At 38.7% G+C, this 26,244-nt stretch overlaps 1 protein-coding gene across 1 annotated transcript in view; it reads left to right on the top strand.

Annotated features, from left to right (window-relative positions):
- MALRD1 (MAM and LDL receptor class A domain containing 1) overlaps nt 1-26,244 on the top strand; it is a 580,486-nt gene that overhangs the window by 539,073 nt on the left and 15,169 nt on the right. The window contains exons 38-39 of the mRNA XM_024765840.1: nt 13,101-13,180; nt 13,273-13,369. Of these exons, the coding sequence (XP_024621608.1) occupies nt 13,101-13,180; nt 13,273-13,369 (177 nt within the window). The remainder of the gene's footprint in view (nt 1-13,100; nt 13,181-13,272; nt 13,370-26,244) is intronic.

The raw sequence follows: 26,244 nt of genomic DNA, 5'->3' as shown, positions 1-26,244 counted from the left end.
TCCCCCCTCTCTTTTTTTTTTTTTTTTTTTTTGCGGCCTCTTTTTTTGCGCAGGCCTCTCACTGTTGTGGCCTCTCCCATTGCGGAGCACAGGCTCCGGACGCACAGGCTCAGCGGCCACGGCTCATGGGCCCAGCTGCTCCGCGGCACGTGGGATCTTCCTGGACCGGGGCACGAACCCGTGTCCCCTGCATCGGCAGGCGGACTCTCAACCACTGCGCCACCAGGGAAGCCCTACCCCCATCTCTTTTCCAGACTCACCAAAATAACAACAACAGAGAATAAAAGCCGTATAAATCCACAAGGATGAGGCAGTGATGAATAGGCAACAAAAGATCATTTTAAAAGGGAAACATAGGTGAAGGATGACTTATCTGAGTGGAACAAGCTGAAGCCTAAGTACCTGCAGAAGGGGCTTCCAATGAGGCATAAGTGCATTCACCCCATAGACACCCAACAGGGCCCGACAGTTGGAGCACTGAGTACCTCAATGGCAGAATGGAGCATTACGTTGGAAAATACCTTGTTGAAAGCCCGTAAGGAGTTGTTAGATATCCAAGCCCCAGCTGTACCCACCCATTCAGGAGATGTATTCTCTGGAGAAATTGTGTCACTGTGGATGCAAGAAGAGTAGGTTCAGCAGAGAACAGCCATGAGCTGCTGCTTCAAGAATTGCCAGTTTGCATTTTTAATGATGAAAACCTTGTTTTTCTTTTCCTTTTCCTTCACAGCCCCCAAAACTCCGGCAGTTAAATTTATATCTTCCCCATGCCAAACTTCCACCACCACCACACAGTGAAAGACTGAAGTCTCTCTCAGTTGAGAGGCTAAATGACACCAGAATAAAGACGTACAAATTCTATAATAGGGCAGTGCCAAGAAAAGGAGGCTTATTGCCTTAAAATGTAGCCCATTAGTCAACCAGTTCAGCCCATGCCAGAGACCCCAGTGATCATCTTTTCAGGGCTTTACTCTTAACACCTAGAAAGCTAAGAAGAACCAAATGTAGAGGAAAGATGCTAATATAAAAGACAGATAAAACTAATAAATCAAAAGATTCAAGTAGAAAAATGGAATTCATATGAAACAGAAACAGTGTGGGGAATCTAAAGAAAAATGTTTAATTCTGTTTAATGTGCTCAGAGAGTTAGGAAATATATTATACTCGGTGTCTATAAAAAATAGAGAAAAAAGAGCCTAAAGAAATCTAAAGTATCTCTCAGAATTTTAAAACATTAATAAAAATGTTGGCAGATAAAGGCAGAGAATTCTCCTAAAAAATAGAATATAAAGACAAAGAACATATGTGATAAAAATAAGAAAATTTAAGGATCAATTCAGAAGGTTAGTATCTAAAAAGTAAGAGTTTCAGAAAGAAAGAACAGAGAAAATAAAGTAGGAAGAGAATTGTGAAAGAAATAATGCAAAAACTTCCCCAGACTGATGAAGTGTCAGGTACAGTGAGTGAAAAAAGAACCCTACAAAGACTGTCCATGGGGGAAGTTCAGAAAACCTGGGAATGACAACACTCTCCATGAATGTAACAGTTCACATACAAAGAATGAGGGATAATCCGAGAAACACTGGAAACTAGAAGAGAATGGAGGGAAGACAATACATCTTCTGGCTTATTTATTAGATAACATGATTTTCAAAACTGAGTTCCAAACTAAAAATTGAATATGAGTGTTGTATTTCAAACAAAAGATCTCAAAAAATGAACATCCCAGGCTTTGCTGGTGGCGCAGTCGTTGGGAGTCCGCCTGCCGATGCAGGGAACACGGGTTTGAGCCCCGGTCCGGGAAGATCCCACATGCCCCAGAGCGGCTGGGCCCGTGAGCCATGGCCACTGAGCCTGCGCGTCCGGAGCCTGTTCTCCACAATGGGAGAGGCCACAACAGTGAGAGGCCTGAGTACCGAAAAAAAAAAAAAAATGAACATCCCACCTAGTCTGTGCCCTAACAAAATGAAGGAGGAAACCGAGGAAGAGGAGGAAATGGGATCCAGGACACCGGGGTGATATTCAAGAGAAGTCCCAGAAAAGTCCCTGGAAAGCAGGTCTAGAGAATAAGCAGTCCAGGTTGGCCCAAAGAATCAACCCAAAGGGGACTTCGGAAGTCTCCAAAAGAAATAGTGTCTTAATAGTCTGATATTTTAATCTAGTGGAAAATTGTATTAAGAAGTTGTTGGAGAGTTTAAGAATCAGCCAGAAAGCCTAGAAAACTTAGCAAATTAAAATAAATTGGATAATTAGCTCCAGGAAAAAAGCAAAAAATCAAAAAAAGTAAACGGATGGTTAATTTTCGTACACTATTGGCTCAGCAGTTAACAGCAATATTTATGTAGTAATAATATTATAAACTCTGAATATGGATTTAATTATATGGAGTGGTGGAGGGAGGGCTCTAAGAGGCAGTGAGTAAGGAGCTGCTGGTTTTATAACACAATGAAATTTTTAGCTATAACAATAAAATAGATAAATCAAAACCACCACATATGTGTATCATTAATAAAAATAGAGGTTCACACTAGAAGAAACAGTTAAGGAGATTGAAAGTATTTGTCTTAGAAGCTTAAGACTTTTAGTGCAACTTGAGTTTTTGAACCATATGCATGCAATACTGTAATGAAAATATAAATATAACAAAGTCCCCCGGATCACACACACACACACACACACACACACACACTCACACTCACTCACTAACCCTAACCGTAACCCTGTTTGAGGTCATATTTATGACCTCAAATGAGCACTCAGCACTGCTTGAACATGCTGTTATATGTTTCTAGATTGAGTGCTTTTTGAGTCAGAAATTACTCCAGTTTCATGCATTTTCCTCTCTTCCTCAAGCCTCCCACCCCAAAGTACCATCACTGCCAATTAATTACCCTCAAATTTCTTTATAAGATTTGTTAGCAGAGAACTCCCAAGTCTTTCCATCAGCAAATGACCCATTCTTATCCATATTCTATCTCAGAAAAGACCCTGTTCCCCATGGGCTCTGGAGCCCATTCCTTCTCGCACCCCAAGAATTTCATCACCCCCTCTCTCTTTATCAGACAGCAACCTCTCCATATCTACTGAATTATCAACAAACATGCTCTCTAGCTATACCCTTAAAATAAAGAAGACAACACAGCCCTCACTTGTTCCCACTTGCTATCCCAGCTCCCAATAAATCCATCTTATCCTCTTCAAAGTGTTGTCCACGCTCAGTGTCTCCAACTTGGTCCTTCCATTGGCACTGCAACCTCTCTAATTCCACCATAAACGTAGTTACTGATGTATTTGCTTATTGTCTTTCTCTACACCCCCCTCCCTCGATAAAATGTACACTTTGTGAGGGCAGGACTTTAGCTTTTATGCTGCTATCCCAACACTTTGGGCATAGCACCTGGCCCTCAATAAATATCTTCAAACAAATGAATTAAGTATCAAATCTTTGTTTCAAAACAACACAATGATTTTTAAAAAGATGTTTTAGTGCATAATATATGGTACACAATATTGGACATACAGCGTGACAATTACTTGAATACTTTTAAAAAAACATTTGATTTAATACAAATATGCAATGCAAATCAAGTGAAAAGACATACTTAATTATTTTGCACTAATCTATGTTTATATTATATATATATATAAATATAACATCCTACAAACATAGTTAAATATTTAGTAACATAATCACAACCAATACATGCTACATGTCAGTTCTAATTGCTTAAAAATTCCATTTTTAGTGCATGTTTATTTCCTTGCAAATGTAGTAAGGTGCTCAGAAATCATTTAAACTATATATATAGTTTTTAAATTTAACGGGAAATGCTTATTGCTCTGTAGATGGGGTGTCACAAAATCGTCTAATATCGGGATTTATTGTAACAGAAACTGCTGAAACCTAAGGAGAGATGAGGCAACATCTCTTTGGTAAAGATCTGTCAGCATCACCAGCTTGTTCTTGCCCTGACTTTTTCTTTTTTCCAATTTCTTTCTCCTGCTATGTACCTAGAATATCCCAAGCCAGGTGGTTAACGACCTATTATCCTTAAAATTTATGAGATTTTCACAAGGTGAAATAGCCTCTAACAGAGTCATTTTTCTTCCGTTGCCAGCTGCACCACCCTATTCTTATTTAGAGATTCTGCCCACAGAGGTGGTCATCCAGAGCTCCATCCTCACCAGGTGTTACACATGAAGGACCATCATTCTTCATTATGTCTAAGGGTGTGAAGTTTTAAGAGATCATCACATACTCTAACAACAAAGATATATAAACAATGGAAATATATGTCTTTGTGTAATAATTTTTTTCTGTATTGTATTTGGGGATTTTTGCACATCTTTGAGTGAGATCGATCTATGATTTTGTGGGTGTGCTATACTTGATTTATGTAGCAGAGATATGTAACTTTATGGCACAAATTAGTTAACCTTTCTTTTTTATATGTTTAGAAAGGAATTCGAAGGGAATTAGAAATTTTATAAATTTCTAATTACAAATCTTATAAAGAAATTTGAGGGTAAGTAATTGGCAGAGATAATTAGCTAGGAATTATCTGTTTATTAAACATTTGAGAGAATTCACCAGTAAATTGATCTAAACCAGGAAATATGTTAGGAGATTTTTCATTAATAACAAAACGGTTCTATTGTTATTATCCATTTTCTATGTTTAGAAGAGCTTATATAACATGAGGATTATTAATTCATTAACAACTTGAGAAAATTCATCAGTATAGTGATTTAGAGATAGAAACTCTATTGAAAGGAGCCTGTGGATAATTTAGAACAATAGGTTCTTCTGCTATTTTTACTTCTCTCTCACAGGGTCCTCTGCTTCTTGTACAGATTGATTTGCCTTTTACCCATGAGTTAAAAAATCTTACAGCACAATGTACTCTTATATTCAGATTGTTGGTAATTTATTTAGGATTTTGGCATCTATAAGAGACATTGCTCCCAGGTTTTCTTCTGTGCATAATATTTTTTGAGGTTCTGTTACCAGACAAGCATTAGATCTCTGAAGTAAATTGGGTAGCTTTTTATTCTCTGAAATGGCACATAAAGCATGAGAATTACCTTTTCTAGAAACTTGGAGAGGACAAAGCCGCCAAATAGCCTGGTCTTGAAGCAGTTTTTAAGGCTTTTTCAATATCATATGTGTTATTGAACTACTATAGATTTCTACTGCTTACCTTAATTATATAATTTATAGTATCCTTGCAAAATCATTCATCTCGTTGAGGTTTTCAAGTTTCTGTTTATAGAGCTTAGTATATAAATATGTATGTATATACATATAATACATAAATAAATTTATTTTATATACATTATATATAATCTATATATATTTACATATTAACATTTACACTTACAAATATATGTTAAATATACATACATGTATAATATATACGCTTGTGTGAGCATGTGTGCATTAAATTTGATTGTAACAAGTGCCATGAAGCAAAATCATTAGGGTGAGCAGGTTGCTAGGAAGGGACGGGGAAGGGATGATGGCAGTGATGTATTTCAGATAAACTTGCTGATTAAGGCCTCTCTGAGAAGGTGTAATTTGAGTCAAGATCACAATTCCATGGAAGTTCAAGCTATTCCAAGATTTGGGCACACTGCTTAACTGTCAGGAAAAGCAGAAAACAGGAAGTCCCCGAGGCAAGAACAAGCTTAGCGTGTTTAGGGAAGAGCAGTACCAGACAACATGTGGTCTAATAGATTCCAATGCACCTAGAACAAGGCCTAGCATACAGAAGGTATTCAATAATTACTCACTGAACAAAGAGTGCAGGGTTTAGACTTTTTTCTCAGTTGACTGGAAAGTCATTAGAAGATTCTTTGTTTTGTACTGAGCAAGTAGAGGGCCTTGTTACTTCACCAGAAGGTCAAAGTGAGTCCTAAACACCCGTGGATTCTCACCCTGGGCTTTGTGAGTACTCTGGTTAGTGGACGTTCCTTCCAGAGGCTGACAATTCATTGTTTATTCTTTCTAATTTTCAGCCTTACCATCTTGTGTGTTTTCGTATGTATTTCAGTGCACATATATTCAATGAAGGAGAGAAAACAAGAAGAAAGACTTGCTGGAATTAAGTCACAATCTATGTTTTAAAGGAAAATTCTTTCACACTTCATAGGATGACAGGAGAAAAAGTTCAGAAACCTATTTCTTGCTAGTTTACGCTCCACAGCAAAAACTTAATGCCTTTTTCATCTTTATCTCAGAACGAGACTGGTTTCTATTGACTTGCAGCCATTTTCAGTTGCCCAGTTTGTGAATTATTTAGTTTCTTTGCTATTCTTTCCCCCTTCCATCCAACTCCAGGGAAATAATACTTCATAACAGTTGAGAAAAAGAGCAGACGTGAGAAGCTCAAAACATCAATTTTGGGAGTTTTCTGGGGGTTTTTAGTGTCACATCAGCTATCTGTATGAGCAAAAGGGGAAAAGAAGGACAATTTTTATCTGCTTTATTTCTTCTCTGAAGTAGTTAAAGTTGTTTCTATTGTAATAGTTTGAAATAACATGAATGTGCCTCCTCCCTACCTTTGCAATTCTGTGCAACTTGACTACCAATCCAAGTGGACATTGCAGTAAAAGCCACACAGGAGCATGCGATTTGTATTTTCAAGTAATCATCCCCTAAGGACAAAACGTGATCATATATACGCTGCTTTTTTGTTAGGAAATGGAATATAGTAAGAATTTTATAGGGGCTTCCCTGGTGGCGCAGTGGTTGAGAGCCCGCCTACTCCAAAAAAAAAAAAAAAAAAAAAAAGAATTTTATAAATATTCATATGGTGCGATGACAAGAACATAGGTGAAGCAGTTTCGAGAACCTGAATTCTAGTCCCATTAGGGGCTACCTCAATTGTCCCACTCCCCTTCTTCTGGCACAGGCTCAGCCTAGGGCTCAGAAAGCATTCGGTCTGAGCTGATGCTTTCATGCAAAGTTGGGATGGCACTACTTCCTCCCCCTTGGAGTACTTCCGATGGGTAGAAACCACAGAGGATGGGGCGGGGCGGGATGGGGGGTAGAAATGTTCATCACAGGCAGCAAGCATCCTAAACACCTGCTCTTCCTTCCCCTCCCTGTATAACTGGCTCAAGAGCCTCCAGGCATATTCAGATGTAAAAATGCTTTTTAAATGGCATAATTAATAAGTCATGAAAATAGAAGCTGTGGCAATGTCTTTTCACTGCTCCTTAAGTCTTACTGTTGCTCAGGCAGGGATGGAGACAGGGCAGTTGTCAGATGCCAGCTCCCTGGAGGGCCAGTATGTTGGGTCAGGGAATGGTCAGGACCATGATTTACACCAGAAAGCAAGAGGCTGGGTATCAAAGAGCCTGACATAGATAACACTTTACAGTTAGCAATGTACTTTCACATGCATTGTTTTATTTAATTCTCCTACACATCTTGTTAGGTGAGTTGTAATTCTTACTGTTTATAAATAGGAAACTGAAGTGATTTGACTCTCCTAAAGCCACATAGCTAGAAAGTGGCAGAGTCTAGCCTGAAACCCAGGTGCCCTGACTCTCATTACTTACTCTTTTCCAAGCTCTACATCTGCCTCCCCTACACCTAGATGTTTCCAGGGTAAAGCTTAATGTGATAAATGGGAGTTTTCAGACCATGAGGATCACGAATATCTCCACTGTTTCTCTCCTAACATACAAAAATTGTGAGGTTGACTGCTATTATAAACAACTATATTCCAACTTTAGGAAGACCATGGGAAGCAAAACCATGTAGTGAACAGAGCACCTCGCGAGAGCCAAAGAGATGTAGTTTAAAGTCTAGTTCAGAGTGTACCTCTGGTGACTTACTGCTCAACCACTCTGGGCCTTTATTTCCTCAACTATGAAATGGGGTAATAGCTCTTATCTTGTAACATTAGTGTTCCACAAGTAATACATTAAAGCATTTAGAATATTGTTTAGCACGCAGCAGGTGTTCAATTCAATCTCTATGGGGCTTAGTATATTGTAGTTTTCTGAAGCATGAATGTCATTGTAGGATGATCTTGGTTTCTATAAACAAAAATGATATTCATGGGCTTCCCTCGTGGCGCAGTTGTTGAGAGTCCGCCTGCCGATGCAGGGGACGCGGGTTCGTGCCCCGGTCCGGGAGGATCCCACATGCCGCGGAGCGGCTGGGCCCGTGAGCCATGGCCGCTGAGCCTGTGCGTCCGGAGCCTGTGCTCCGCAACAGGAGAGGCCACAGCAGTGAGAGGCCCACGTACCGCAAAAAAAAAAAAATGATATTCATGATTTTAATAATCATAACGTGTTGCTGTATACATGCCTAATAAAAAGAAAAACAAGTCTACTGCTCTAATGCTAAATGCTAAATCTAATCTGGACTGTATTCAAACTGCATGCTCCTTCTGGAGGGATTTGCCTTCTACAGGCATAAAAAACTGTAAAATTAGAGTAAGTATGGCTGAAAAAATATACTGCAGTAAAGAACTGGGAAATCTAGAGGTCAGTTTAGCATCCCATTAATAATCTGAATATAATTCAAATTTATCTCTCGAAATCCCATCAGTCATAGATGATTTCTATATACTTAGATGACCATTTTTCTCTGAAACATTGTTGTACAATACGTACATAAATGTGTAATGCTTTGGAATAAATATAACTTAATATATCACCTGTTCCATTCATGTCTAGTTGAGATTGCATATTTTTTCACTTTCTGGCTCTGGAAAAATAGTTTCTTGAAGCTATTGTTTTCATCTTCTTCTTTAGCACTTTTCTTTACCTTTCTTATACTTCATATATTTTATTTTCTGCTTTGTCTCTTATTTATTTTTAAATGTGTTTTTTATCTCCCAAGTTTATGCTCCTACAAATTCTCAAGCATGTCTTGCCCATCCTTTTTATATCTAGCAGACTACCTTGTACATAGTAGACATTCAATAAATACTTTATGAATAAGGGATTATTGATTTAATGAGGAGAACTTCAGGGATCAAAATGCAAGAGTAGGAAAACTGGTTTTGTGTGTGTGCTCATAATAGAAGACCAACTCAAACTGGCTCAAACAATTAAAGAATTTATTGACTCATGTATCTAAAACGTCTAAACCCAGAGCAGGCTTGAAACAGGAATGGATTGGAAAGTTTTCAATGCCATTAAGGTTGTTCCTCCATTTCTCCATGATTTCCTAGGCTTGTCTCCCTGTTTGTTTTAGCCTCAGGCTTGCTTTTGTAGCAGAATGGTAGCTCCACAGGGCTAAACTCTTCCTTTTTCACCTCAGAGTTGGGCAGAGGATATTTCTTACCACAAATATCCATCAATATGTACCCACTGGTGACAAAATTCTTACTGGACAAACTTATGTCCATGTCTCTCTATGAACCAATCACTGTTCATTAGGAATGCATTGGACAGGGTCCTGAGGCAAAAGGCTACACCAAGGAAAATGAGATTAACTCTAGAGGTCAGGTTGTGGTTCCCTCCCAACCAAACCATAGACATGCTTATGATTTGGTGGAGGGAAGGGAAGGAGTGTGGGTGGTTAAATGAATCTGGGAGATAATTACGTGGTAGTGTGAACTTCCACCGTTCTAAAAATAAGGCTGAAATTCTCCAGTGTTATACTTACACTCATCAGGTATATGAAATAAGTGATAAAACACACAGCCTCAGATTAGCTCAGAATAAATCAAATTTTCCTCAAAAGCTTTTTCTTATGGGTGCTTTCTGAATAAAAACAAGTCATTTTCTTCCCTTTTATCAAGTTATCAGTTAATTTTTTTTCACTAAACCAATTCTTATGACTCATTATGAAAAAGAAGACCTCCAACATAATTTCATCACATCTAACATTGCTTTCTTCTTGACATTAAAACAAAACGAACATGCATTCTAATTTAGACTGAGGTATCCTTGTCTTTAGCACAAATATTATAAAATGTTTATCGTTCTTATGGATCCCTTTGGATTGCACAATAGGTGGAATCACCATTGCTTTCGATCTTGTTTAATCATAAACTAGCTAAAACATTACCTAAAAAGGGCTATCTAGTCCTTAATTGTCAAGCAAATAAGGTGACTCTCATTGCCCCATTCTTTTAGGGACCTCACTCTTGGCACCAATTATGCAGCACTCCCCACACCCACCGGACTCTAACAGCCACCCAGCTGTGCCTGGAATGGCCACTGGGACTGGTCTCCTCTGGTTGGCTGGCATCCGCTTAGCCAAAGCACACCCAGTTCTTCCCAATATCTCATCCACTTACCCTATCTGATTTCTCCCCACAAGAGCCTTCGCCCTTCACCCCCAACAACTATAATATTACCCAACACGCTACTACTATAAACAACAATCTTTGCGTTATCTCTTCAGGAAAAGTCAGTCTCTTGTTTTTCCTTTGGTATGCTAATATTGCTGATTTGCTAAGGAGAAATAAATAGTTGAGTGAAATATCTACGCTTCCCTACCCAGATTGCCTGTGAAAAGTAATAGAGCAGATGACTGGCCTTTTCTTTTTAAAACGTCTCAATGATCTTTAATAGAGATCTGTGGTCACCTTGGAGGAGATGAGTCCCCCAGACTGTAGGGCAGACAGGACAGGATGCTCAATTTTCATTTCTAGCTTGCAGTCCTCAGGGAGATGGGACCAGAGAAATTCCTTTCACTGCCATTACTCAAAGCGAAAGGAACTTCAGCATGCCAATTCTAGCATACCATCACTACAGGTCTCCGTGTTCCAAGACAAAGATTGAGGACCCACCCCATTCAGGAAGATTTTAAGGGAGTCCAGGTAAAATGTGAAGGACTTACATGCAGATTCACATTACCAACCTGAGAACTGATAAGGAATACATACTACGGTTTATGAGAATAAAAAACAAATACTCCAATCTTAAACATTCTAATTTATTTTCACTTGAAAGTCAGAGGCATCAAAAACAATCAAATTATCTTAAATTTCTACTTTTTAAAGAGTATTTACTAAGGAAAGAAGACATTCTTATGGGCCTCCTTGAACCACTAAGCTTTTTTTTTTAATCAGAGAGCAAAGGTAAGGGAGAACAGAAAGTTTAGTTGGTTAACGAATGAGATCTCGTGTTAATCTTATTTTATTTTACTTTTTTACATCTTTATTGGAGTATAATTGCTTTACAGTGGTGTGTTTCTGCTTTATAACAAAGTGAATCAGTTATACATATACATATGTTCCCATATCTCTTTCCTCTTACGTCTCCCTCCTCCCACCCTCCCAATCGCACCCCTCTAGGTGGTCACTAAGCACCGAGCTGATCTCCCTGTGCTGTGTGGCTGCTTCCCACTAGCTATCTATTTTACGTTTGGTAGTGTATATATGTCCGTGCCACTCTCTCGCTTTGTCACAGCTTACCCTTCCCCCTCCCCATATCCTCAAGTCCATTCTCTAGTAGGTCTCTCTCTTTATTCCTGTCTTACCCCTAGGTTCTTCATGACATTTTTTTTCTTAAATTCCATATATATGTGTTAGAATATGGTATTTGTCTTTCTCTTTCTGACTTAACTTCACTCTGTATGACAGACTCTAGGTCCATCCACCTCATTACAAATAGATCAATTTCATTTCTTTTTATGGCTGAGTAATATTCCATTGTATATTTGTGCCACATCTTCTTTATCCATTCATCTGTCGATGGACACTTAGGTTGTTTCCATCTCCTGGCTATTGTAAATAAAGCTGCAATGAACATTTTGGTACATGACTTTTTGAATTATGGTTTTCTCAGGGTATATACCCAGTAGAGGGATTGCTGGGTCATATGGCAGTTCTATTTGTAGTTTTTTAAGGAACCTCCATACTGTTCTCCATAGTGGCTGTACCAATTTGCATTCCCACCAGCAGTGCAAGAGTGTTTCCTTTTCTCCACACCCTCTCCAGCATTTATTGCTCCTAGATTTTTTGATGATGGCCATTCTGACTGGTGTGAGATGATATCTCATTGTAGTTTTGATTTGCATTTCTCTAATGATTAATGATGTTGAGCATTCTTTCATGTGTTTGTTGGCAGTCTGTATATCTTCTTTGGAGACACTAAGCTTTTTATATTTAGAGAATCTATTGCTTTTTTGAAGAAATTGCTATTGGTCATTCAGATTTTCAAATTCAAAAGAGAGACTGAGAAAAAAAAATATTAACTGTGTGCTGAAGAAGCATTGCTTCTAACACACCACTTTTAAGCACACACATTCAAAAGCTAGTTTTTAATCCTATTTTACAGCATGTACCATGAATTTGGCAGGAAATTCAACCAAACCCTTCTTAACTTGTATCCTGTTATTTCTGGTAGACAAGAATGTATACCTAAGCTTTCACACTCATATGCAAACACATTCCACCAGAGAAATTCTGGCACATTCACTGCTTAGAAATAAACCTCGTCTCCCTTTGAGGCGCAAACTAGTCTCCAATTCTGAACTTTCTGAAGGCCATCCATAACAGAGGACATGTCCCTAGTGTTACAAGTTTCATCACATATGTCGCTAAATATAGCAGAGGTAGTGAAATCCTCTAGGACTGATGGTATATCCAGTTTGATCCTTAACCTGATTCCAAATCCATGAACTTGAAGGATCATCCCCTTGTAACGAGAAATAAAAATACTCTCTGATTTATATTTATGTTAATCTATAATTTGAATATTCTCTATTAGTATCTGAAAGAACTGAAATCCATTCACTGTTGAAAAATGTGTAGCTTTTGAGTTTGAGACAAATGAAAAAGTAAATTAATATTGGACACTGGTGAAAATTGAAGTCAATTTTTGAAAGCAAGAAATTAGCCTTGTTCTCACCTTACAGATAAAGAAATCAAGTCCCCACCTTACAGATAAAGTTAAGAAGGGAATAAATATTTTTTAAAAATCATCTTACACAATAATGTGAAAAGAATACAATTTAATTATCTTTTTGCTTTGGTTTAACATTTTTGGTTTCGTATCAAAGTTACCCACATTCCTGGTATCTCATTGTTTATTGACATTCATCATTTTATTCCATGACAATACCGCTAACATATGTTTCCACTTCCTTTTTTGCCAACTATTACATTTTATCTCATTTCCAGATGTGGACAAGGATGGAAGGGAAATCGTTGCCATGTCAAGGTTAACCCTCCCATTGCTGATTTCACGGACACTCAGAACAGTAGGTTACATTGTGCCCACAGTCACTTGAGTTTTGGAGTCTCTAATATTTTTCACTGAATATTTACATTTTTCATTGGTTTGAAATTGCAGATATATGGACCCTCCTGGGTATTGGATTAGCTTTCCTGACGACTCATATAACAGTAGCGGTCTTGTGTTTTCTTGCCAAGAGAAAAGTACCAGTAAGGTAAGTGATGCCTTTGATTGCTGTGGCAGACCGATTTTCTGAAACATTTCATTTGCTATATTTTCCTTTCACCCCATATTACATACTGGCAACTTTAGTTTTCCATACTTTATGGATTTATTTTTCTGAGTAGAAAGCAAGAGCTACTTAATGATAATCACTCTTGTTTTAAATAAAAAGCATTAAGTTTACTTTTCCAATTCTGTTAGGAACATTTTTGATGACACCAAAAACAGAATCTGACATTCTCCCCAAATTAAAACGGCATGAGGCTCTGGAGGTCCCACTTTCTGGTAGTGCCCGGGGAAGGCAGCAGAACTGCCAAAGGGATCCTTTCTTGACATGCTTAGGGAGGCTGGCTCTAAGCACTAGTGTTCCAGACCAAGACTCCCATGTTCTAGGCAACATACAGAACAGAGGCCAAGAGCTGCTGCAGCTGGAGGACCTCTGTGGGCTGGGCTCATGCATAACTAAGACCTCACAACCTACAGTGCCCTTCAGGACCCTGGGGCTTCCTACCCAATACCCATCTTCCCATCACCTGTGTGGGAAACACATCACCCCAATAATGAAAGCGATTGACTTTCCCATAAACTGAACAAGGTAAGGGCTCAGAATAAGATTTAATGAAATATTTTAATGGATCTTTATTGGAGTATAACTGCTTCACAATACTGTGTTAGTTTCTGTTGTACAACAAAATGAATCAGCCATATGCATACATATACCCCCATATCCCCTCCCTCTCGAGCCTCCCTCCCACCCTCCCTATCCCACGTGTCTAGGTCATTGCAAAGCTCTGAGCTGATCTCCCTGTGCTAGGCTGCTGCTTTCCACTAGCTAGCTATTTTACATTTGGTAGTGTATATATGTAAATGCCACTCCCTCACTTCATCCCAGCTTACCCTTCCCCTTCCCTGTGTCCTCAAGTCCATTCTCTACATCTGCATCTTTATTCCTGTCCTGCCCCTAGGTTTATCAGTACCATTTTTTTCTTTTTTTTTTTTTAGATTCCATATATATGTGTTAGCATACAGTATTTGTTTTTCTCCTACTGACTTACTTCACTCTGTATTTCAGACTCTAGGTCCATCCACCTCGCTACAAATAACTCAATTTCATTTCTTTTTATGGCTGAGTAATATTCCATTGTATATATGTGCCACATCTTCTTTATGCATTCATCTGTCGATGGACACTTAGGTTGCTTCCATGTCCTGGCTATTGGAAATAGTGCTGCAATGAACATTGTGGTACATGACTCTTTTTGAATTATGGTTTTCTCAGGGTATATGCCCAGTAGTGGGATTGCTGGGTCGTATGGTAGTTCTATTTTTAGTTATTTAAGGAACCTCCATACTGTTCTCCATAGTCGTTGTGTCAATTTACATTCCCACCAACAGTGCAGGAGGGTTCCTTTTTCACCCCACCCTTTCCAGTATTTATGGTTTCTAGATTTTTTGATAATGGCCATTCTGACTGGTGTGAGGTGATACCTCATTGTAGTTTTGATTTGCATTTCTCTAATAATTAGTGATGTTGAGCATCTTTTCATGTGCATGTTGGCCATCTGTATGTCTTCTTTGGTGAAATGTCTATTTAGGTCTTCCGCCCATTTTTTAATTGAATTGTTTTTTTGATATTGAGCTCCATGAGCTCTTTGTATATTTTGGAGATTAATCCTTTGTTCATTGTTTCATTTGCCAATATTTTCTCCCATTCTGAGGGTTGTCTTTTCATCTTGTTTATGGTTTCCTTTTCTGTGCAAACGCTTTGAAGTTTCATTAGGTCCCATTTGTTTATTTTTGTTTTTATTTCCATTACTCTAGGAGGTGGGTCAAAAAAGATCTTGCTGTGGTTTATGTCAAAGAGTGTTTTTCCTGTGTTTTCCTCTAAGAGTTTTATAGTGTCTGGTCTTACATTTAGGTCTTTAATCCATTTGGAGTTTATTTTTGTGTATGGTGTTAGGTAGTGTTCTAGTTTCATTCTTTTACATGTAGCTGTCCAGTTTTCCCAGCACCACTTATTGAAGAGGCTGTTTTTTCTCCATTGTATGTTCTTGCCTCCTTTAAATCAATCATCTCTTGCACACCTGAGTTTGTGGTCCGAGATTTAGATTTGCTGCAAATCTCTGTGTCATAGAGCACTGGATAACTGCATTTTCATTGGTGCCAACTTGTATGTGCCTCCCACTTGAATTCTCCTCAGATGTCCAGTCTGCAATCATGTTAATTAGCAGACACCAATCTTGTTATCAATTAAGGCAAATTTATTATAAAATGGTAATGTTTGTTAGAAAAACACATACGACATTTTAATCCATTACTATTAAGAAGATCTTACCCAACTATTAATTCTTTTTTTAATTTATTTTTGGCTGCATTGGGTCTTCATTGCTGCACGTGGGTTTTCTCTAGTTGTGGTGAGCGGTGGCTACTCTTTGTTGTGGTATGTGGGCTTCTCATTGTGGTGGCTTCTCTTGTTGTGGAGCACAGGCCCTAGAATGCACGGGCTTCAGTAGTTGCTGTGTGTGGGCTCAGTAGTTGTGGCCCACGGGCTCTAGAGAGCAGGCTCAGTAGTTGTGGCACACTGGGCTTAGTTGCGCCAAGGCACATGGGATCTTCCAGGACCAGGGATTGAACCCGTGTCCCCTGCATTAGCAGGCGGATTCTTAACCACTGCACCACCAGGGAAGTCCCCTATTAATTCTTTAGTTGTTTCTTATGTGCCTAAAATATGTCAGACAATTTGGTTACAAATATGAATGAAAATCAGTCTGGACTTAACGTAGTGGGGAAAAACAGAAACAAAGCTACTAAGTGAAATGCTGGTTTTGTGCTAGGAAATACATGTATTAGTCAGCATTCTCCAGAGAAACAGAAAGATAAGATAGATAGATAGATAGATAGATAGATAGATAGATAGAAAGATAGCTAGCTAGTTAGATATCCTATTGTTTCTCTCTTTCTCTCTGTGTATATATGTATCTTTAAATATCAAATACATAATATATATTCAATGTATAAACATAATATATTATACAATATATATCATTAATACATTGGTAATTATTATATAACTATTGTTATATTGCTATATTGTCTTATCATGTTTAAATATATCAGTATATAATATATAATATATAAAGATATCTCAAATTAACATATATCTCTATATAAAGAATTAGAAATTCATATATTACATTTATGTAATATCAGTTACATAAATTATATTTATTAATATTAATGAAATAATCAATATTTTAATTGTATTAATAAGAAAATTAATAATGTAATATGTTAAGAGAGAGGGATTTATTTCAAGGAATTTGCTCCTGTAATTGTGGGGACTGGCAAGCATGAAACTTGCAGTGGAAATTCAAGTAAGGGTTGATGGTGCAGGCTTGAGTCCAAAGTCTGCCAGACAAGCTATCCGACTGGAAACACAGGTAGGATTTTCTGCTGCCGTCTTGAGGCAGAAGTCTTTCTTCTTCAAGAAATCTCAGTCTTTACTCATAGAGCCTTCAAATAAGTGAACGAGGCCCACCCCCATTATGGAGGGTAATCTGCATAAAGTTTGCTGACTGTAAATGCTAATCACATCTGCAAATTCCTTCTCAGCAACATCTAGACTAGTGTTTGAGAAAACAACTAAGCTCCATAGCCTAGCCAAGTAGACATATAAAATTAATCATTGCAGTATATAAATAAGTTGTTGTATTAACCCAACCAGTGGGAGTCCTCAGAAACAACCCTAAATTTCACACCTTCAGATTCCTATTGGACAGCCTGTACTGTCAGGGCTATGGAGAGACCTCTCAGGCAGACATTGGTGGCACCACAGCCCAGCCTGACAGAGCCACCTCTCCTTTCTCTCCTCCATTTCTGTCATTCTTCTGTAATTTTACACCTTCACTTCCTCTTTACTCCTCACTGCTGACTTACTGCCCTGTCCTCTTCTCTCTCACTAGTACCTTCTCTTCTGATTTCCAAAATCTAAAGACAGTGGTTTTATTCCCTATAACTCCCCCAAACAAATATCACTCAAGACAGTGATATTTGTATTTCTCTTGTAAGTGATCTCCTGAATTGTTCACTGCACACCCTGCCCCAGAAGCCACAGTGAGGAAGCTCCTACTTTGGACCTGGGTTGGGAAGACCCAACCCAGAGCTACCACGATCCCTCTGCCAGTCCTTTGGATTGGGGGAGGCTTACCCTGAGGCCTCAGACACTTCCCAAGGATTTGTGGCACAAATAGTTTCAAGGGAGTCAATTTACAGATGCTCAAACTTCATAGATTCTCTTCTAAGAAGGGTGCATTTGGCCCCAGGTCATTGCCTCTCCTGTTTCTTCTTTCCCAGATGTCCTCATTACCTTACACTTATCCTGAAACTTAGAAAAGAGATTCCTGTAGCAAAAGAGATTTGAGATAAGCAATATGGAAAGGGGAACTGGAGATAAATCTTTGCCAAATTTATCTTCTCAGTTTCCCAATCTTTCTCTGTCTCTCTTCCTCTTTCTCTCCTTTCCCACTTAGAATTTGAAATCATGATTTTTTTTTTCAATTGAGGTATATTGTTTTACAACGTTGTGTTAGTTTCTGGTGTACAGCAAAGTGATGCAGTTATATGTGTATATTACATGTATTCTTTTTCGGATTAGTTTCCATTACAGGTTTTTACAAGGTAGCAAATATAGTTCCCTGTGCCATACAGTAGTGCAGTACAGTATTTTATATACAGTAGTGTGTACCTGTTACCCCCAAACTCCTAATTTATCCCTTCCCCCCACCCTTTCCCCTTTGGTTTATTTTCTATGTCTGTGAGTCTCTTTCTGTTTTCTAAAGAAGTCCATTTGTACCATTTTCTTTTAGATTCCCTGGGACACATTTTAACATATGCATCTGAATTTAACAATGAAGTCAGTCTTTTTCTGAAAATTAAGTTTGATTTGGTTGATTGGATAGTTAGCAGGACTGGCTTTGTCATTTAGATGAGATGGCAGGCAAATTCCATAATTTTAAAGAACTCAATATAAAATATTTCAGAAATTATATTCTTTGCAGCCACTAAACTTATCATAAAAATTGTAGATATTAACATGAAAATGTAAAAGGAGATGCATATTTTTCTAAGTTATTTTAGGGAAAACTCAAGTGGCAGGGTTCAAAGACCACTGCACCAAGTTTAATTTTCCACCATCTGCCCCCTCCACATACACCCTACCCTTGGAAAAAGTCTCACCATTTCCCCAAAGTGCATGGCTTTTCATACCCTCTGCCTGGCAGAGCTATACAAACTGATGTATTTTCGATACTAAGCAAAAATATCCTGGCATCCCTTCAGGGTTAGTCACTGAGTTGTCAGAATGTTATCCTAAAGAAGACAGTTATAGCTCCATTATGTACTGTTACTACTAAACTATTTCCATGTTAACCAGTTCGTATCTTTACATCCCCAGTTTCTAGCACTGTATGAATAACTGGTACCCAATACACGCCCATTTAAGGCTATCTATACTTTATTGAACGTTATCCATACTTCTGACCATCACCAAAAACATTGCTCGTGTCTACTAATTACTTTTAAATTAAAATGTTGCATATTAACTTTTAAAAAATGTCTTTTTGCATGAACTCTTTTAAGCCCTAAAGCAAGTTAGAATGCTTGGCCAAGAGATGGCTAAATGATAACAGTGACTCACCTTGAAAATAATACCAAAACTTTGAGATAGGCAGGAATTTATGTAAGCAGGAAATTCATCATCCTCTCTAAATAAACCTTAACCTTAAGATTTTTCATTGGATTTTATAAAAAGAATCTGTAGCATAAGAGGCCCTTCAGTGACTTGAAAGAAACATTTTTGTATTAATTTCTTAAAAACGCAGGATGGAGCAGTGCATGCTCAGACTATGCTAAGCCCAGCAACGAGACTCTGAAAGTTGTTTTTAGAGATGCAGTTCCTGGATTTTATTATACATTCTCTGACCTTTCTGTTAGCTACTTGCCATTGAATGTATTCGTGAGGACACTCTGATTGCAGGGGAAGAAAACACCTCAAGCACCTTAATCAAAATAAAGAATTTAGTGTAACAATGCACATGTCTTCCAGAGCACAAGGGTGGGAATAAAGAGATCAGACCTCAGAAAGGCCTGGACCCGGCGGTATTCTTCATCTGCCTCTCACCTCTGCTGCTTTTTGCTTCACTCTTGGTGGTTCTCTCTCTGAAAACACACTTCCTTTACTCTCTGTCTATGTAACAAAAAGGTGTTGACTAGAGAATGGATGTTTGTTACTCATTATGTCCCCAGATCTGTGGAGAGACTATATCTTTGTTTTTACGTCTCCATTCCATATTCCAAAGGATCACCCTCTGATTAGCCCACTTGGGTCAAGATCCCATTTCTGGTCAAATCAACTGTGGGTGAGCTATGGGGCAGGATCAATAGTACAAACATGGCTGCTGTTGGGGGGGGGGGGGTCATCATGAAAGGTCTCTGAAAGGTATCCACTACACCTGTCCCCATGGTCCAAAATCCACCAAATTTTTACTCATGACACTTTAGAGGAAGCAACGAATGTAGCAGCCTTCTAGAGCTGTTTGCGGCTCATACAAAGTAAATATGACAATCCAGCCTACACCTAGAAATCTAGATTAAAGGATACAAATAAATAGTGGACTATTGGGGTTTCCCTGGTGGCACAGTTGTTGAGAGTCCACCTGCCGATGCAGGGGACACGGGTTCGTGCCCCGGTCCGGGAAGATCCCACATGCCGCGGAGAGGCTGGCCCCGCGAGCCATGGCCGCTGAGCCTGCGCGTCTGGAGCCTGTGCTCCACAACGAGAGAGGCCACAACAGTGAGAGGCCCACGTACCCACCCCCCCCAAAAAAAAAAAGATTGTTGTTTATATTTCTGATAAGAAAGAAGGTTTTTAGGATCCCAAAAGCTATACCAGCTGCCCATGAGGATTACAGATGTTCTTGTTTGAGATTTATGAATAAGTGGCCCTGACTTCCAAATAAAATATCTATCTCTATAATATTATTCTTTCTCCCAGACCCTTTCCCACTGCTGACACCCTGTATGATAATGTGGCTCTTTGGAGGCAGAAGTTTTACTTCTCTTCCAGTGTGAGATCCTGGCATAGACCTAACCTGGGCCCAGCGATGGGTATTTATTCTTAGTCAAAATCAAAACCTTACTTACTCTATGCCTCAAGGCATTCAGCTGCTCTTGCAGCTAGAATGTCACCAGTGAGCCTGTCCTTGGTCCCTGAAATGAATACTTAGTCTTGGCAAACTGGAATTCCACTAGCGGCAATGACCAAGGTCATCTCATAACGCTTGCGAACCTTTGCTCTCTCCATATGTGCATTTGCCCTCAAGAAGTACAGCTGTTAAGATCCACGAATCGAACTCCTCAGTCTCAGTCCTTTGTGCAAACATTGGCCATGCTCTGCCAAACCCTGCTAAATGTTTACTTTGAGCTAGAAAAGCCAAATGGAGAGCAGGGTTTTGAAATATTCCCCTTAAAAATGGGACTGGACCATGTGTGATAATGATGATTTCTCCTCTTCCTCCTCCTTCTTTTTCTTCTTTTTTTTTCAATAAGAATCTTATGCAGCCTGTTCTTTTATACTTTTCCCTTCATCCTCACCTTTGTTTGTTTGTTTTATCCTGAAATGGTAGAACAGGTCCATAAAAGAGGCCTCAAAGGAAAAAGAGTTTTGTCCCAAACTGGTCACATCTCTGCTCCTCTCAGAAGAGTCCCATTCCCTACCTTGTGGCCGGGAATTTCATGAAGTCAGAGCTCCTCTTATTCAGAGTGGAGTGAGTAGTGCACTGGGGCAAGCCTTGGCATACCACGTAGAGGTGATATATTCTGGGGAGCCAGCAATTCAGATGGATGAAGAGGACTGCACAGGGAAGGTAGCAATCGTATAAAGACTTGAAGGATGGAGAAGCCAGGCAGAGATGAAGAAAGAGGTTTCCTGAAAATAGAATGTGGAAACTTATGGTTTTCAAATTGACTGACATAGCTATAGAATGGGGGTGGGAGAACTAATTAGATTACACTTAGAAAAGTATACGGTAGACAGGTGGTTAAAAGTTTTGAATGCCTATTTTAAGGAGATTTCAACTTATTTTTTAAAATTGGGCTAAGTGCTGGCTATCTTCTGTCTGTCCCCCCAAGTCCACCCCCTACACTTCTTCACCAAACAGGATGGAGAGGGTAGAAGGTGGATCTGGAGACCTGACCTCTATGCACTGCATTAACGGGCTGAATTTATATTCATCTGAATTCATATGTTTGGCCAAAGTGAAGCACCTTGAGGGAGGAAAGAGAGAGGGGGCTGGGTATTCATAACCCTGGCTCCTGTCTGCAGCATGGTTCCAGCTGACTGCTGGCAGTGACAGGTCCATGAGGAGCCCCTATGCATTCCACAGCTGTACCCTTCTCAGTCTGCCTCCTTCCAGCCTAGGGTGGTAACAGGCATGATGTCATTGGCCCAGCCTACTGCACCATTGCTACTGGTTTCTTTATATTCCGGCCAAACCTTTGCAAACTGTCACTTGATCAAACACTCCTCAAATTTCCTGGTTTGAGTATGTCAGCTATTTCCTGCTAGGGCCTTAACTGATGCAAGTCAGGGAAGTGTTTTAAGAATGTAAGAAGAATGACAAGATCATATCTATGGTTAAAAAAATGCAGAGCATGAGAACAGATTAGGAAAAGATTAAGAAAGCGATCTGCAGTCTAGAGGACATAAGCCTGTTTGAGAAGTTAGATGAGAGACAGAACTTGAACTTGAGCAGTGGTGACTGACCTAACATAGGACATGAGGAAAAAACAGGGGTCAAAGTTGATCTGAGGATGTTATATCTAGGCAACTGCATAGTTGGTGATGCCACTAACAGAGATCCAAAAATCCAGGAAGAAAAACAGGCTGGGCAACAGGGAAGAAAACTATTTTGATATTCTGTATTTTCTTATAAAATGAGGAAGTTGAACTAAATTTTTCCCAAATGTCTGTCATGTATATAGGCCACCTCCACAATTTAGGGCATGATTATATATTATGTTTACTATTCTTTTTATTTATTTACTTATCTTTAAATAGACTTTAAAGTTTGGTCTTTTGGGCCCTGAGTATTCCCTGGTTGTGATGTAACAGCATTAAGCCTTTCAGCTATTAGGGTGGCTTTTATCTGACTGAGTAGTATCCTACATTTATCTTTTTTTTTTTTTTTTGTGGTACACGGGCCTCTCACTGCCGTGGCCTCTCCCGTTGTGGAGCACAGGCTCCGGAAGTGCAGGCCCAGCGGCCGTGGCTCACGAGCCCAGCCGCTCTGCGGCATGTGGGATCTTCCCGGACCGGGGCACGAACCCGTGTCCCCTGCATCGGCAGGCAGACTCTCAACCACTGCGCCACCAGGGAAGCCCCTACCTTTATCTTTGTATTACAATTCCCTGAGAGAGTTAATGCCTATTTTAAAATTTTTTTAAAGTATCTAACTTACGATATTAAACCAGGCACTTGGCAAATCTTTCTGTATGGTGGTCTTGACCACGCAGCTGACTGATGGTTAAAAACAGCGATATCTGGGACTCAGTTATAATTCTATCCACTGATAAAATCTGTGGGAAGCAGAGACATCAGTGTCTGTTTACTCTGCTCCTTGCCTAACACACAGTGTGCATTTCATAAGTAACATGTAGGGCAGATGAAAAATAAGATGGCTAGGATCTGTAGATTTGCAGTAATACATCAAGTCTTGGAATTCAGGCTCTATGGGCTGATTATGCCCAAGACATTGAATGCGTGATGCCATCTGCCATCTTTCCAGACTCTAATGGCCAAGAAGAACTTGTTGGTCAAAGGAAGATAGAACAAATTTTCAGAAATGCTAGGTTTACTTCTTCCTTTGCCATAAAAATAAAACATAAAAAGGGAAAACTTTCACAAAGGCTAACCACAGAAGTTGTGTCATCTGCGAATTTTCCCAGGTCATGTTGGACAAAAAGTAAGCACTCCTACCTCTGAGCTTCCAAAGCGCTTTGTTCTCAGCCTTGTTTTTCCCTTGTCACATTGACTTTTGGTTTGAGATATCCCATAACAGATTGTGAGCCTCTTAGTGGTAGGGTCCTTGTCCTATTTATATTGATATTCCTTAGAAATTCATTGTAGTAAATATCTGTTAAATCAAACATCTCAGCCTGTTTCCAGTAGGATGTTTGAGCCCAAATGAACATTTTATATTCCAAGAAATATTTTACTTGGCCTCAATGCTCCAGGACTTATTCCTACTATAAAACTCACAGATGACTCTTAAAGTTAGGATGTCATTGTTCGGTATTCTTGAAGAATTTCAATCTAACTCGATTGACCTTCATGCCATTCTATAGAAGCTGAAAGCAAATAAAGGAATTCCAAATGAGCCCTACATGTATGACCCTTAGCAAAATCATTATCGGGGTCCATGATGGGCTACAAAATCAGCCCATAGTCAGAAGCTTACATCCTAGAATATTAATGAAGGACATTAGAGAATACCAAAAACCTACAAGTATGAACATTCATAATGTATGGAAGAAACTGAGCATCAAAACACCTGGGCATGTCAGGGAGGCAGGAAATTCAATTTACTTTCAAAAGTGATGATATTCACTCCTCTCAATATCGTCCTCACACTGTACCATTTAATTTGAATATCTGTATGTGTGACAGATTTCACCCTGGCATCTGACAATCTAATCTAATCAATCTAACTGGTAATCTAATTACCAGTTTTATTTATAAGGATATTATTACTCTCATTCTACTTTCTTTCATGAGTACATAGATTAACTCTTAAAGTAATATTCATATTCATCAAATGAACAAAACTAGAAATTTCACATGAATTTCAAAATGATTTGCTGTTTTTACTAAATAAGTAGTAGCTCTTTAAATAACCAGTTCCCTGGTCGTTTATGATATTATTTGACTATGCGAAATCAGCTTACATGCGATGTGTCAGGAATATAAGTCTGGAATAATGCAAGCTTCGTTGGTGTGTACGTGTGTGTGTTGTCACTGCAAACTCTCCCAAGTTGTTTCAAATCTATTGTCATTGGATACAGACTCCAAATAGTCTAAGAAATAAATTCTGTGTAAAAACTATAAAGAGCACTTTACTGTATGATAGCCCCATATTCTAATTATTTGATCTGAAGATAGCTATTTTGCCATTTTAATACAGGTGACTGTTTGGCAGAAATAGTCCCCAGGGCAGGATTCAAGGTCCTTTTCAGCGTCTTCTCTCTGTTCACTATAAATCTTACATTAGCAGGAAGACAGCATTTCAGTCCTGAAATATTTCAATGTTGCATGTGTTTCCTCATATCCACGCAATCAGAGTAGAAGAATGTGTTGTAGGAAATCAGAGTTGCTCCTTGAAAGACGTAACCTGTTTAAATGAGGAAGGACAGGAGACAGTAAAGAAAAGTGAGGTGTGTGCTGTTAGCAAATCATTTAGCTCTGCTATGGCATGTAGCAAATACATTTAGTTCCTTTCGCTGGAGAATCAGAATTCTAAATGTTGTTCTTTATTAATGTTACTAGAGGGTAGGGAATTTCAAAGAGGGGAAGATGGGATCAGCTTCATAATTTTTCTTCACTAACTGCTTTGCCATCCTCCTGACAGACTCTTTTCTGCTTTCAAATTATGTTTCACACAGTTTCTCCTTAAAAGCATCCTTAGGGACACTCTTACAAGTTCAACAATCTGTTTACTGTGTTGGAATTTCTAGTTCACTAATGAATCAAAGGACAGAATGACAAGAGAACTTGAAAGACCAGCTTATTTTTGTCTTTGTAAAAAGAAACACATATATCAGAAACTCTCAGCGATTCATTTATGTACTTGTTGGCAAACATTTATTAAGCATCTGTTATGTGCTGGGCACTGTGCTAGTCGCTGGGAATAGAGAAGTAAATGATAATTTACACTCTGGTGGAGACAGCATATAGAGAAGCAAATAATGTCAATTCTTCAACAAGCATATATGAAACACATGCAGTTGCTTCCTACAAAGGTCTGGAGAAACACAGGTAAAAGAGAGGCCAAGTCTCTTTCAAAGGTGTAAATAATATGGTGGGGAAGTTGAAGAAGGATTTAGTGAGTATACACTGCATCACTCAAGTCTGAATTCATGGATTGAAATCCCCAAGATGAAAATGAGGAAGAGCAGACAGAACAGCTTGTGTCAAAGCACAAGCTATAATGGAGAATGGTGTGGTTAGTGTGAATAAAACACAGGTCAGTAAGGAAAAATGATAGGAAATTTACTGAGAACAACAGGGATAGACTATTGTTAAGAAATCTACATAGAATGCTAATCATGTGCTTGTGTACTTATAATTTCTCTTTATGTTTTAAAAATAAGTTGTGCTAAAATAACTACAAGAAAATGCAATTTTGTTGCCTTTTTCAAATTTTAAGTATTATAAGCTGAACTAATTCAGAGACCCAAGAGAGTTTTAAGTAAATGTATTAATAAATCCAAAATAGGGTATATTTAAAGGAATTTGTAGGTATTTGTAAGTCATAATGAAATAAGTAAGTCTTTCTAGATAGATTGTCATATCGTGTTGTCAACTTTAGATTGTCTAAAATGATTTAGAAAGAAGCAAGTTGCTAGGTGATTGCTGAGGGAAATCATGAAGACTGATAATTAACTTCAACATTGCAATCAGTTTCAATCAAACAGATTATGTGTCTATGGGAATTCAATAAGCAAATTAGAGGGAGTTTTCATATAGAGCAATTTACATGAAAAAATATTTCATTCTGATTGAAGAAAGTTATATAGTACTTGGCCCTTTCCAAC

The sequence above is a fragment of the Neophocaena asiaeorientalis genome, unplaced genomic scaffold, assembly GCF_003031525.2.
Source record: "Neophocaena asiaeorientalis asiaeorientalis breed wild unplaced genomic scaffold, Neophocaena_asiaeorientalis_V1.1 scaffold217, whole genome shotgun sequence".
Taxonomy (NCBI): Eukaryota; Metazoa; Chordata; class Mammalia; order Artiodactyla; family Phocoenidae; genus Neophocaena; species Neophocaena asiaeorientalis.
The sequence above is the reverse complement of the archived record's forward strand: the minus strand, read 5'-3'. Positions and strand labels throughout refer to the sequence as shown.